Consider the following 15,264-nt stretch of genomic DNA (forward strand, 5'->3'; position numbering starts at 1 on the left):
ATCTAAATGGGCAGGATATTTTATACTAGAGCAGGTTGCTCAGAGCCCAGTCCAAGCTGGCCTTGAATGTTTCCAAGGATGAGGCATCCACCACTTCTCTGGACAACCTGTCCCAGAGCCTCACCATCCTCATAGTAAAAACTATCTAATCTAATCTAAATCTAACCCTTTTATTTTAAAACCATTACCTCTTTTCCTATCACAACAGGTCTTATAAGAAAGTTTGGCACTTTTTAAATATTGAAAGGCCACAATCAGGTCTCTTCAGAGCCTTCTCCAGACTGAAAAATCCCAACTCTCAACCTTACCTCACAGGAGAAGTGCTCTAGCCTTCCTACCATTTCCATGGCCCTGTTCTGGACCTGCTGTCAGAAGTCCATGAATCTCTCCTGTGCTGGGATCCCAGAGCTGGATGCAGCACTGCAGGTGGGGTCTCATCAGAGCAGAGCAGAGGGGCAGAATAATTTCCCTCACCTGCTGCCCATGGTGCTTTTGGGCTGTGAGTGCACACTATCAGCTCATGTCCAACCTTTCATCCACCATCACCCCAAGTATGTCTCACCAGGGCAGCTCACAATCTTTTCATCCCCCAGCCTGTGGGAGGTGGCCTCAACCCATCTGGGTCATGAAATCTCAGAAAATCCAGACAGCCTTTCCAACACCAGTTTAAAGGCTGCTTACTAAGCTGGGACCACAAGACAGAGGTGCTAACTGGATAGAATCTAATTCATTTTGGTCTGCTGTCTGTTCATTCAATGCAGGTTTTTCCCCTGAGCCTAAAGGCTATTCCCTAAGGGTTTTGAAAATATGATTGGAAACTTGCTGAGAAGTGGTATTTTTTTAGTGTTCTGATGAAGTTTTTAAGCACCATATAAATGGTGCATCATCACAGACCAAAGCAATTGCATTACAGTGGGAGCATCACAAAATCACCCAGCTGTTATCTCAGTAATCAAGTCATTTCTGCTGACATCTCTCTACAGGCTACAGGTCTGTTCTCATTTAGAGAAGATAGAAGAAATTCAGTGAAGTCAAGAAAATTTCACCACTTGCACACAGTGCAGGTAAGTGGACAGACAGACTATAGACTGCTTAATAATAAAAGAATATAGCTGGGCAGAACACATTGAAAAAGTAAAGAAAGTTTCTAGAGCATTAGAAATTGAACAAGAGCCATGACTTACCGGTGCACCTACGTAGCCTTTAATGCCTGGAGGACCCTGTTTTCCCTCGGATCCCTGGCAAGGAATTGAGATACAGTAAACCACCAGAAACTCTTTCACATAAAAGACCAAGAATAAAATTAGTTAGTCAGAAATGTAAGTTGCTCTTCCAGGCTCACATTGAGCTATTGAGGCTTCTTGACTCTCTCAGTGTTAATAAAGGAGTAATGTTCAACTTTCCAACTACTTACCCAAAGTGACACTCCAATATTTTCCTCTGTCCCCTCAGACATTAGCAAATTTTATCCTTCTGCTTTCAGACTTAGCCTACAAAGGCAAACTGTGCCATAGAAGTTTCTCTACAGGTTATTTCAGAGGGTTTGGCAATGTCAGTTGTTGCACATGACATCTGTTTTGGCTCCTGAACACAGTGTTAATGGAACAAAGCAAAGATATACATTGCTGCAAAATGACCACAGTCTTCAAAATGTTATATGTTTTGAAGAGTAAATGAAAAGAAACAGATCAGAATTACATTTTACAATGTTTCTTTTTAATAAGAAGAAAAAATGCAGGAGGATCAGGTACATTTCATCAGTCCTTCAGCTGGTTGTGCACTGACTCTCCCTGGAGAAGGTACATTGAAATGGAGAGTATTCACTGTGTGCCTTTATGTGTCTTACAATGCCTGAAAATTACCTGGATCCTCAGCTGAACAGGCTTAGCTCTCTGAGCCATCCTATGGACACAGCCTGGGTCTGGCAAGTTGACCTAGAGAACTGGTTTGGCATATTATATCACATATTTAACTGATTATTTTCGTACTTATAACACTTCCCCTTTCCTACCACTCTCACCTAACTCCTGTCTAACCCTGACTGGGTGGCTGTAATGGATAAGGCTTCAAAACAGATAGATGTATTATTATTAAATAATTAAAAAATAATTTCTACATTTTCTATTAACAGAAGTTTCCTATTAAAAAGATAATAAAATTAAAAATGGAAGATGTGTTTGCAATGAATTAGTAGCAGAACTACAGAGGCTTTTTTTTCCCCCCAGTGCAGTGCAAGAATGGGGTTCAAGCACAAGCAAAGGTGGCTCTGGGATCTTTACATCATCAGACATGTGAGAACCTCTGCAAGGTCAGAAGCATTACAAGTCCTCTAAGAGCAGAGGGGGAGCAGCAGGCATGCACCTAAATCGCCCCTTCAGCCTGCAGAAAAATACTGCTACCAAAGCCTAGACAAAACCCCAAGAGAAACAGAGTCCTGCTCCAAGCTGTCCAAATTACAGAATCTCAACTCAGTCCTGTTACATAAAACGTGGTCGTAACACTCAGTAAAAGTTATAGAGAATCTGGGTTTGTCTGGACGAGATGTGCTGAACCCACTCAAGGCCTGTGCTGAGATCATGTCTGGTAAACCAGAGAAGCGTGAGACCTTCGACAGCTCGAGCAAGCAAGAAGGAAATTTGTCAAAATGAAACTCTTACCTAATACTTTTTATTTCAAAGGATTGATTTTTTTCCCCCTCTCTCTCTGCTTTTTCTATTAAGTGCAGATAACTGTCAGTTCAGATGGGAATGCTATAGCTATGTCTGTGCCACAGCAATGACAACCACAAAAAAACTCTTTATCCTTTTATTAGAGATACAGGGGAAAAAAAAGAAGGAAAATATTGAATATTTGCTGCAGGGTATTACGGGCTAAAGGGTCTGACCTCAAAAATCCAAACTTTATTTCTCTGCTATAACATCACACAGTGAACAATCTGAGCGATGGCCCTTTTTCTCTGGACCCACTTATTCCATTTAAATTAACCTGCCAGGTCCCACATACTTATGTGAGAGTTTCCCCACTGACCAGTGGATATTTCTTGCCATCTCAGACCACCATGACATCTTCTATAACCAGAAGCTCCAACACCTCAGCACAAGGCTGGCTTTGATAACTCTTTTTTGTGTCCAGCTTGTAGCCAGCGAGATCACATATCCTTCTTGGGTAGCAGTGAAGTTTACCCTCCAGGCCTGATGAAAAGGAAAAAAAATATACACCAAACCCCACAGTTTTATGCCAAAGACACTGAGCTAGGAGCAATCTCCCCTGGAGACATCACTGAGAAGGGATGACATACTGAGGCCATTTCATTCCTGTAACCTATACATGTACTCTCATGGGCTCAGCAGCCATTTCTGTAACTCTTTGGACTGAAATCCCATTACCAGGAGTCTGGAGGACCCTTGTATGCTACTGGAAGCTTCACACAATTAATGAGGTCTGTAAAAAGTACAAGACAATTTCTTAAATGAAAGTGCTGGCAATTCCCACTGAAGCAACAGGCTCCACAGCCAAGGAGACAAACAAGGGGCTGAATTTCCTGGGGCACAGGTCTCATTGCTGAGCACACATTGGGCTTGCCTGGCTCAGTGCTAATGAAGATGGATTGAACCAGGAAGGACCACAACCCAGCCAACCAGAGAAACTGCAAGGTTGCTCTCCATGGAGCCTGTGGTAGAGCCCAGAGCTGCTGTATTGATGCTGATGACAAAAATAATTGATCTGGCAAAAAAACCCCAAACAGTCATTACACCAGTAATTGGAGATGTGACCTCTCTAATTGCCAAAGCCACCCATCCTTATACACCTTGTTCCATGCTGGCAACGTGCTCAGGCTTTACACCGAGGCGTAAAGGAGTGTGCATTCCTATTTTAGATTTTAAAGTCCTGTCAGCAAAGTCAGGGTTATTTCTTAAAATAGCTTGGGCCAGAATCCAGCTCAAGGACACTGCACACAGCCAATGCATCCGCTGAGGTAAATGAAAGTCACTGTGAAAACACACATTTTATATTTAGGCACTGTGAGAGGCTGCGGTTGGCCGAGCTCCGGTCTTCCCTGGGAGCACCTGGCACTGTCCAGTCAGATGTCTTTTGGTCCAGCCCCATCAGCACTTGTCCTGCCCAGCCCATAGATCTGAACTCCTATTCAGCATTGCCTCATTAATTGGCTGAACTGCATGTTCCTGATGAACCTGGTGGGAAACATGGAGCAGGATCAAGTCCACCTTGAAGCAGATGTAGGTGCTTCAGTTTAGCTTGGTTTGCAAAAGCTTTGCAAAGCAAGTGTGAGGAAGTTCATACCACCAAGAGCATCATATAGCCTGCTGTTTTGTAATTCCAAGTGAGACATGCAGGACAGAGAGAAAATATGTATTTATTTACTTGATAGGAAAGATGCAGCTGAAAAGCATGTGAGTGATAAATTCAGTTCATTTCATCCAAGATCCAAATCCAGCTGAAGGGCAAAATATTCAGTGTGCCTCCACTCAGCCCAGCCCAGCCTAGCCTAGCCCTGCTTTGCATGTGCCATTTATCTCCTGCTGAAGCCAGTACGGTTGCTATAGAGAACCCTGGGGTGGCTGCCAAGTATTTCTGCTAATCCACAGGCACCCCATAAGTTCCGATACCCTCCTGATGGGACTTCGGGAAAGGGTGAACATTTCCCTCTATGCGAGACATCAGGACATTTTGGAGACAGGGCTCTCCATAGCTGAGGAACCCAGAGGACCTGTATATGACCTGTTGCATCGAGTCCTCTCAGACAGAGCCAAGTGACAGCCAAGGCTGCACCCAGAAAGGTGCTGAGGTACTTAACTCCTATTTGAGGATAAAGGCATCAGTGAACTCAGTGTGAGATTTAGGTGACTAGAAATGTCTCTTCCAGAAAGATGAGATATTCAAAGGTCTTGGCTTGCACAGAAGCAGAACTGAGTGAAGTTATTTCAGGCAACCAAACTGTTGTCCTTGCGGCACCTTTCACATGATACCCCTAAAAACACACTTGTCACAATGCACCATCTACTTTTGGTGTTATTACAAGAAGACTGAAACCACCTGAGGGGTATTTATCCCCTCAATAACCAGGGAACAAGGCAAGGAGAGCTGAGACTTTGAAAGGAGATTAAAGAATTGCTTCTTCAAAATTCACATTTCTGATGCTCAGCTAAGTCTCACCAGATCTGCATTCAGAAGCACTTTGTTTGGAGCAAACCCAGTGATATAAGCACTGGCTCAAGTTCTGTATCACTCAGCCACTGTTCACTGGTGCAAAACTGAAGCTCCCAAAATAGGCAGAGACATCCAGGCTAGGGTCTCTACATGATTTTTTTTTCCAAGTCATAATGTAGGGATAATAATCTCATCTGCATCTTTCTGAGAATTGGAAAATCTACTGAATACATGAAAAAAGGCTTATGTGCCCCAAAACATGTTTTCTTCACCTTCTCCAGCTACACTGTTGATTGAACAAAAGGTATTTCTTCTTTTTACATACTTTGCTTAATTGCTGATACCTTTAGCAGACCCTTGATGAAAATGAGCATTTTGAGTTTTTCCATTCACCAGTGAGAATATCAAATGTCATCAACAAGGAGTAATTCAAGCAACATACGCATAAAAAGTCAGTGAAAAAAATATGCCTGCCCATGTAAAGAAGAAATGGAAAACTTACCTTTGGACCTGCTGGCCCAGGCAGTCCAAATGCTCCTGGCTGTCCTGGTTCACCCTGCAAATAACAGAAATATCACTGGCAAACACAGATCTTTTATATATAAAGGCTAGGATAGCTCAAACCAGTCAGTACCTGCATTTAGAAATATTGACAGTCCTGAGTACCGCTATACAGAGATCTGAAAGCTTACAGTGTTTTTGCCTCACAAAAAATGAAAGCAGAAAGAAACAAAATGAAAAGCAAAGCAGCTCTTTATCTGCTCTCAAAACACAACCAAGTAGCAAGAAGTGAGTTCCCTAAGTTGTGAACAGCTTGCACTGATTACAGCATGCAAAAAAGGATTCCTTGGAGTCAGCATAACGCATTTGTTTTTGAATTTGCACCTTGCAGTGTATGAACACATCTTATAAGGAATTCTGCAAGTACAAGTATGACACGTCCATCCCATGATGTGATGAAGTTGCATCAGTTCTGGAAATAATATTGAAAAATTGTCACAGTTTTTCCAAAGTAGGACAAGTGTGGCACAAAGAAGAAACAGGATGTAAGGAAAAGAGCTTTCCTGCTGTGTGTCACTCCTTTTGTGTATGCCTGCCCTTCCAAAGATCCTTTCCCAAGCTCCTTCAGTTGCCACCAAGTGACTGCCATGAAGAGACAGTGAATGACATGGTGAAGGTTCACCATCAGGTTGAAGATAATTCTAAAGGATGGTGATCAAGCTGGGGAAAAGATGCAAGGCTCTAAAATATACTTCTATAAGATACTGGAAAACGTATTTGTGGTTTTGTGTTTTAACTGTAGTCCCCTTACAGGCAGTATTTGTTATACTACATCCTTCCTTGAGCTAGCCCTGCCCCTCCTCCTCTTCTCCTAGCTTTTAGCAATGCACAAGAGGAGTTCAGGCCCTTGCTTCGTGACCAAGACTCCAATTTCTCCAGCCCACGTCTGTTATGGAAGCACAAGGTGGTCCCTTGCATGCCATCTCCACTAGCCAAGGACTCCTTGCCAGCCATAAAACAAGTGGTCAGGCTCTGCAGCTGCAGCTATTTACCAGCAGGTCTCAAAACACAAGCTGCTCCTTTTCCCTCCTTAATGAATGATAACAGAGCTGCCCTGGAGCCTCCAGCAATGGTTAATCCATAGGACACCTGCCTTGGCTGCAAACATGTGAGGGAGAGTTTCAGGGCTATTTATCTCCTGCTATTTGTTTCTGCTGTTCCTAAAACGGCCACACAAATCCCCCAGATGTGTTCCACTCAAGGCAGATTGATTCCTACTGCCTGCCTCTCACTGAAAAGCAGGATTACTTGGGAGGGACACAAATACTTACAGCTTCTCCTTTTGCTCCATCCCTCCCAGGGGGGCCAGGTGAGCCCAGGGAACCCTGTAACAACAAGGGAGTTATCATCAGCACAGCATTAACACCTGCTGCAAGTGCAGTGACATGAGGAGAGCATCAAAACAAGAATAAGGAATGAGGAGAAACATTTCAACACAAACATTTATTTAGTTTCTGGAGGAGCTGCTGCTGACAACACACTAGGCATGATTGATGAGCTGCTAACGAGGAACAAGGCACTCTAGTCCACTTAACTCATTTAAGAATAAATTAATATAAAAGCTCTGGAGCTAATTAGACACATAACAACTGAGTCATCTTAATATTATCATATCATCTTCCCTTAGCCTCTCTCTTCACCATTCTATTGTCTCAAAAAGTTGCATTCAAATTTTTTTTATTTTCCTCCTTGATAGTACAGCATCCATCCCAAAGCTCAGAAGCCTCTAGGCAAAGCTATAATATGCATAAGTAGTAAGCCGAAAAGCAAACAAAAAAGAAGTCTTGAAATACTCAAGCAATCCTCAGGAATGACCCTGGCCACTGGATATTAAGTCCCAGAGCTGTGAATGTGCAAAGGTGAAGAAAACAAGGAACAGAAAGCCAAACACCACTTAAATTTAAAATGTTACCATTTAAAATCTTCCTATGCACCACGATGAATGGAACGAAATATACTGAGATTGGTAGCCCCCCAGCTAACAGGAACAGCAGCAAATGTGGAGGAAAGGAAAGTTTGCTGCCTGCAGCTGGCAATTTAAAGAACAAACAGAGAACGGAAAGACAATAGACAAACAACAGGCAAGTCAAGCCATACAGTGAGGAACTGGCTTAGTGTTTTCACTTCTAGGCACTGCAGTAGTTTTGTCTTAGGTGTGTTTTTATAAAAGGCTCAAATGAGAAACAGACACAGGCACAGCAAGATGCCACTGTGGGACTGCCACTGAGATTGTACAGGACCAGTTTGTTGTGTATTACTTGGAGGGGCATCTTGATATTTCATGAAGTGGAAAAAGTTTAAATTCCTAAAATTCCTCCTGCAAATTATGATTAAGGGATTTCCAACAAATGAGCCCAAAATAAATACTAGTCAACAGAACCACAACAAGCAGCTAAAGGCCACCACAGTCCAAAAGTTATTTATGTTCAGTGCAAGTCAAGGCATAGTAATATTTGGCCTTCTATGTCTCATATTGAAGAGACTCTACTGTTTCTGTGTGTATTAGCACTGAGTTCCTGTTCTATTACATTTATGTATTTTGGAGTTTTACAAAGTTTAGTCGAAGCTCATGCCTTTGAGCTCTCCACACATTTGTCAAATGTGACTGACCATCATCAGTAGGTTTAGAAAACTTTAAGCTGCACTTTGATGAAAAACAGTACAACATCACAATCTCCTTTTCTGAGCACCTTGCTTACACAAAATGAAACAAAATATAATATAGAGGTAAAATGAAAGACTTAGAGGAGGGCTGGTTTTCATTACACTTCCACAATAGCTTTATAAACTCATCCACTTTTCAGAGGATAATTAATAAAAACTTGGACTTACCTTTTCTCCTTTGTCCCCTTTCAGTCCAGGAAAGCCAGGGAACCCTTCTTCACCCTACAACACCAAAGTAAAAAATACCTCATATCAAATGCCATATCGTTCTGTGGTATATCTGTGTATTTTAGACAGTGCAGTTGTCATCTCTTGAGAGCTGAGTCCAGCTTCTCACCCTCACTGTAACAATACTGTGCTCAGTCACCTCTAACTTGCCCATATTTGAACAGGTTCACTTTCAGTTTTCCATTCCAGTGTATTCCTGCCCCTCCTTTTTGTAATTACCATCCAGAACCAGTAGTTTTACAAGAAAAATATTAGAGAGCGACCTTTGTTAAAAAAAAAGTATTTGAAGCATAGCACCACTTCCCTGAGAAACACTCCTGTTGCCATATTCCAAAGCACAAAAACTTGAAGTTTGGCATAGCCAAAATGCCAAGTTCCCAACTGTGTGGTTTTTGTTTTTTTTAATTTAAATAAATGGCAGGGAAATTGACATGGAAAATATTGGAAAAATTAAAATATAGGATTTTTTTTCCCTTTATCTGCTCTCTTTAGGACAAAAGACTGAGAGCTTTTTCCCCATCTGCTTTTGTAAAAACTCACTAGCACAGAAAAATCCTTTTGCAAGAGCATTCAATTGGCTAAGAAATTGATGCATGTATTTCCAAGTTGTCTGTACATACATAAGGACTAACTAAATATGTAGATAAAGTCAGGCCAAATTCTGCCACGTGCAATCTGATTTGTGACTTTTTTTTTGTAGGTCTAGTCCAGCCAACTTAGATGGATGTATTCCTAGGGCAAGGTTCCAGACAACAATAGATGAGTCCAAATCCAGCCTTATTTATTTATAGGTGTATTTGGCATTTAAAAGTAAATAAAAAATAGTATCTGAAAAGCATCTGTCCTGTATATGCAAATTAAAGTCTTTACATTTATAATCACATTCCTTGCTAACTGAACCTTCATGAAGCATTCCAGAATTTGCAATGCAGCTGGTGATAAAAATCAGCTCTGCTGTATTCAAATGGCTCTCTAATGAGATAGAAAACCCATCAAATAGCAAACGTGATTTTTGAGGAAATCATTTGCTCTAAGAGGTCAATATAACTTGAAGGAACTGCTGTTCCATGGCAAAGTGTGTCACACAGGTAGGAGAACAATTTGTGTCATTCCTATGCAAAGCAAAGGGAGTTTGCATAAGGTTCAGTTAATTAGCTTCTTCTCTTGCCTTTTTTTTTTTCCTCCGTGAAATAGCAACTGCTTGGCAAAGCTGTACAAATTAATCCTGGGAGCAGTCAATAAGTTTGAAGCATAGTGCTCATAGAAATATTCATGCAGGACAGGAGAGTATCCACCAGCTTTTCCAGTTTCTCTCCAAGGAGAAAATTGCACAAAAGCAACCTAGACTCTAGAGACAAGTTTAATGTTACCTGGGGAACCACCACTGGAAAGGCTATAGAGTGAAAAGAGCTCCTACTTCTGCACCTTCTGCTGACTTCCAATAGAACCATTAAGGATTGAAAACACCTCCAAGATCATCGAGCCCAACCATTATCCCAGCAAGTTAATGCCAAGTCCACCACTAAACCATGTCCCCAAGTGCCACATCTGAACGTTTCTTCAACACTTCCAAGGACAGTGATTCCTTAACTTCCCTGGGCAGTCTGTTCCAATGCTTGAATACCCTTTCAGTGAAGAAATGTTTCCTAATATCCAATCTAAACCTCCCCTAGTGCAATGTGGAGGTGACTGAGCTAGCAATTGTGATTGCTGAGGGCCCAAGGAGCCCCAAAATAGCAGAGGCCTGCTGGTGGACCGATTCCGAGGTTTAAGAACACCCTCTGGCCGCACGGGGAGAAACCAAAAGCCTCTCCCTTCGGGCCTTGCGGTGCCACGCAGACTCGGTCTGTTCGATTGACTTGTTGCCCTCCCCGCCCTCAGATCCTCCCCATCGGCTCCCTCTCCCTGGTCCCGCCTTTGTACCGCCCCCGTGCCCGCCCGTCACTGGTTCCTGACGCTCCCTCCGCTCCTGTATAAAAGCTCTGGGGCTGCGGGGTCGCGTTCTCTTTAGCCTCTGGTACTGTCTGTGGATGCAGCAATGAACCATCTTCTGTGGAATGCCGTGCAGGAGAGCCCTCCTGACTCTTTGCTTCTGGTAACGCTGAGCAATCCGGCTTGGGTGTGGTGTGAGAGCCCGCACCTAACAGCCGCACGAGTGAGAGGAGTAAGTATCCTGCACCCCTCGGAGTGATTCCTTTGCCAGGGACGTGTCAGGGAAACGCAGCTATCCTTCACGAACCCACACAGTGCGTTAGTACAACTTGAGGACATTTCCTCTTGTCCTGTCGCTTGTTACCTGGGAGAAGAGACTGCCCTCCTACCGTGCTCCAACCTCCTTTCAGGGAGTTGTAGCGAGCAATAAGGGCTCCCTGAGCCTCCTTTTCTCCAGGCTAAACAATCTCAGTTCCCCAGCTGGCTGCTTTGTATGCCTCAGTAAGCAGAAAAACATGTCAGGATAGGGGTAAGTTCTGCATATGCTTGAACCTTAATAAAAGCGCAAGAGAAGATCATGTAGCCTGTTCCAGAAAGCTCACATTCACAGGGACTTCACAAGGCGTGAGCAGTGGTAGAGAGCAGAAAGCAGAGAGGCATTGCTGCTGCTGCGCTGCACAGGGCCAAAGAAGCTGTGACACACAGGGATGAGAGAGCAACCAACAGCTCGCCTAATTCCCAGCCAGCTGCCAAAACCCTTCTGAGGGTGCAGCTAACTGGAACGGAGTCATGTTGTCACAGCAATTTACTTCATTAAGCAACTCTTTTTTTTTTTTTTTTTCCTAACTGTCCGACTTTGTGAACTGCACTGCAGAACAATCACCTTTTCTTTTCACTTGTCCACCAAATTTTTAAAACAGGTAAAATCCCAAGTATTGTGCTCAGCATGCTGCTGAGACCTAGGGAACTGCTATACCCAAAAGGCATCTGTTCCTTCCCCTTAGTCCCTCAAAATAGGTAAGTTAGTTTAGAAAAAGTGCTTGCCTCTCTCCCTAGCACTTGTGGACTGGGGGGGATCTGCTGGCACATCTATCCTAGAAATGACTTTCTAGGGAAAGTTGCAGTTAGAAAAAGACAAAATTGCCCAAGGAAGAAATCAGAGGGACCCAAATAATGGTGTTCCAGAGGAGTCCTTGCTGGGGACGTTATATATTTGGCAGTTAGAAGGCTCAAAGAAAGGCTCAAAGAAAGGCAGCAGATTTTCCTGAGAATTTTCCCTTTCCCAGCTCATGAGCCTGCTGTTCCTTCCTGACCCACTGGAAAACCTGCTGCTTGTGTTGAGTTTCCCCCTCTGAGCTGCACAGCCAGTGGCCTTTAATCAAACATTTCCACCAAAGTTAGCAAGGGAATAAACAAGTCCATTAGCTCGCAGTTGGCAAAATATCTGTCAAAGGAGCCCAGATTTGGCAAATCTGATCCAAAGCAAGCAGAAGACTTTTCTTGCAATGTGGCTGTGAAGTGCAGTCAGATGGAAGCAGAGCAAGGGAGGCTGGGCAAGTGCTGCAAGCACTGAAGCCATGTACTGCCATGGGCTGTGAGCATACAGAGGTTACACAGCCCACAGCTACATATTTCTGCAAATGCCAATTTCTGCTATTCAACAGTTATTCTATGGTTAGTTACTTGAATAACAGCAACAACTCATTTGTTCCCTGCTTGGGTCACTGCTGGACACAGTATAAGTAAACGTTAAATGACAACCACTGTGCTTCAGATCTCCATTTAAAATTGCAAGCAATGTGTAAATATAAGAAAGAAGTAGCAGAGAGCACAGGGCAGTGGAATAGCTGCCAAGCAGACACTGTCCACAAATGCTCTGGGATGAACCACATTGGGAGAACATGTAGGCTCTGGCAGCTGGCACTCAGCCTTGGGGAACAAAAGACCATCACATTCTTTGCACAAAGGCCAGACCTGGTTTTGCCACTGGGAGGGATTGAAATAATCCGGTATTCCCACAGATTGCCTGCACTCCCAGCTTCAACACAGTGGGAATCAGGTGGTGACATGTAAACCACACTTAGCTGTTTATGCCATGCACTCCTATTGTCACCCATCTATTTTAAGAATATCTGAAATTCCAAGGCTTTCCTTTTCTGGAGAAGCATCGGGACCAGAATAGGAAGGTAACAAGGACGAGGGAAATGAGGAGCACCAGCAAAAGAAGAGGCTACTGATAAAGAGGGGAACAGACTATAGCTTCTAAGGCAGCTTCCCTTAGGTTTAGCCTATATTTTCTGGAGTAGTTTTATACTTTAAATGGGGTGACCTTTTGCTTTTTTGGTCAATGGTTTTGTGGAGAAAACTGGAATGTGCAGGTAGTGGTACCTGAGAGCTGTTTTGCAGTAACAAATACAGCATTTGCACTAACAAATAAGCTTGTCTTAGGAAGTTATTAAAAAAATGAAATACTGCAGCCTCTCAGGATGCAGCACTAAAAAAGTCACTCTGAAAAGTCCATCCTTCATTCCTCAACGAATTTGTAACAATTCTGCAAGAAAATTAGGAAGGTTTTCCAAGCCATACTGAAAACAAAAAGTTTAAGCAGAATTCACTAAAAAGGATAGAATTTTGAATTTCTTTGTATTTGCTTTTAAATGGAAGCATTCAGAGCCACAAAATGGATACAAAGCAAGGGGTAACCACTACTTCTGTTCTTCCAGGGGGCTCTCAGAGAGGGCCTCACATAGGTACATGGGTTGTCCAGACCCAATGGATCAAAGGAAAAGCCACATCATGAGAAACTTCAAAGCACAGGCAACTCTCAGCTGCTACAGACAGAATATTGGGGTGATGAAGAATAAAAATACACCTCTTGGCTTCAGCCATTAAAAACAAATAGGTGATGTGGGTAAGGACAAACATGCCCAGAGAGGTTCCTCTGCTAGTCTGTGTACATCAGCAGAATTACTCCATTTTTCTGTTTGAGGAAGGATGTCTTCTGGATACACCAGCATCCTGTGGATTTGCCAGACCATGCCAGCTCCAGGTTAGCAATTGCTCCATGTACCTTAATTTGTTGTAGGTTGTGCAAAAGTTCACCTCAGCAGAATTACAGTGAGCCCCACTACCCTGTGTTTATGGTAGCCCATGTATTTATGGTCTGTGGCCAAATTATATACACGTTTGCCATGGTGTAACCCCAGCCAGCAGCCAAGGCCCATGCAGCCACTCACTCACTCCCTTACCAGTGGGACTGGGGAGAGAATCAGAAGGGTAAAAGCTGGAAAACTCATGGGTGGAGATAAAGACAGTTTAATAGGGAAAGCAAAAACTGCCCAGAAAAAAAGCAAAGCAAGGAATTAATTCCCTGCTTCCCATGGGCAGGCAGGTGGTCAGCCATCTCCAGGAGAGCAGGGCTCCATCACATGTAAAGGTGACTTGGGAAGTCAAACACCATCACTGCAAATGTCCCCCCTTCTTTCTTGTTCCCCCACTTTATATACTGAGCATGATGTCACCTGGTCTGGAATATCCCTTTGGTCAGTTTGGGTCACCTACCCTGGCTGTGTCTCTTCCCAACCTCCTCTGCACCCCCAACTTCCTTGCCAATGTGGCAGTACAAAAAGCAGAAAAGGCCTTGGCTCTGTGTAGGCCCTGCTCAGCAATAACAAAAACATCTTTGTATTATCAACAAAAATCCAAAACACAGCCCCATACCAGCCACCATGAAGAAAATTAACTCCACCCCAGCCAAAACCAGCACAACATCCCATGTAGATTCTGGTATGTCTGACTGGAGATAACAAAGACATTACAGTAAAAATAACCTTAATTACTAAATGATATATTTAATCAGAGTGGGAAAAACTAGTGCACAGATTTTGCCATAGCAAAATTGCCTCATAGCAATTTTTTTCTGAAGAGATTTAAAACAGAGAAGGAAGGAATCTGCAGATATAAGGAAAGATGCAGAGATAGAACAATTCAATATTACCGAGACATCAGAAGCACATAAAGGAAAAATTCCTCAGTGATTTTTTTAAGCAATCCACTCAAATTTAAATGTTTCTCTTTCCTCCATTTGCAGCTCCTCAAGCAGCTGCCAAGTTTACAAATATTTCTTCTAACTTGAGAACAGCTGTGGCCTATAATCACATATTTTATTCGAAACCATGGGTTGCAGCCTATGTTAATGAAAATAGAGCAAACGAAACAAAAAAAAAAAAAACAAAAAAAAAACAAATAATGGGGAAAAGTCAGTCCAAAACACATGGTTAGATTCTCATTTGCCTGTCAAATTCAAATAAATCACAGGACTTTCCCTTCAGCATACAGAGCAGACATCAGAAGACAGATAATTCTAAGGTCAATTCCATACATTTTATTTATTTTATCTTCCAAACTGGTCTACATCTCATGCAAAAGTGCCACTTTTCTAATCCTGGTATGAAATTAAAGTTTCTAACCTTGTCACAAAATGTCAGTGGAGGTGTCATTGGGAGACATACAAAAAATCTGCCAAGCAGAACCCCATGAATCACACGCTCAGCATGTTGGCAGCTTCACAAACTGGGGAGTCTAGAGCCAAAGTAGGAGACAAAATAGCAAGATCTGAAGAAAAACAGAACAACTGGGCAAGATGAAACAGAAACAGAAGTAAAATTGAACTATGCAGTGGTGGCACTTCACCATTAACACCCCTTCTCT

At 42.8% G+C, this 15,264-nt stretch overlaps 1 protein-coding gene across 1 annotated transcript in view; it reads right to left on the minus strand.

Moving 5' to 3' along the window:
* COL22A1 (collagen type XXII alpha 1 chain) overlaps window positions 1-15,264 on the minus strand; it is a gene marked incomplete at both ends in the record, with an annotated part of 202,859 nt that overhangs the window by 99,102 nt on the left and 88,493 nt on the right. Inside the window, 4 exons of the mRNA XM_082293334.1 lie at window positions 1,185-1,238; window positions 5,672-5,725; window positions 7,002-7,055; window positions 8,563-8,616. Of these exons, the coding sequence (XP_082149460.1) occupies window positions 1,185-1,238; window positions 5,672-5,725; window positions 7,002-7,055; window positions 8,563-8,616 (216 nt within the window). The remainder of the gene's footprint in view (window positions 1-1,184; window positions 1,239-5,671; window positions 5,726-7,001; window positions 7,056-8,562; window positions 8,617-15,264) is intronic.

The sequence above is a fragment of the Coloeus monedula genome (genome assembly GCF_965178545.1).
Source record: "Coloeus monedula genome assembly, chromosome: 1".
NCBI lineage: Eukaryota > Metazoa > Chordata > Aves > Passeriformes > Corvidae > Coloeus > Coloeus monedula.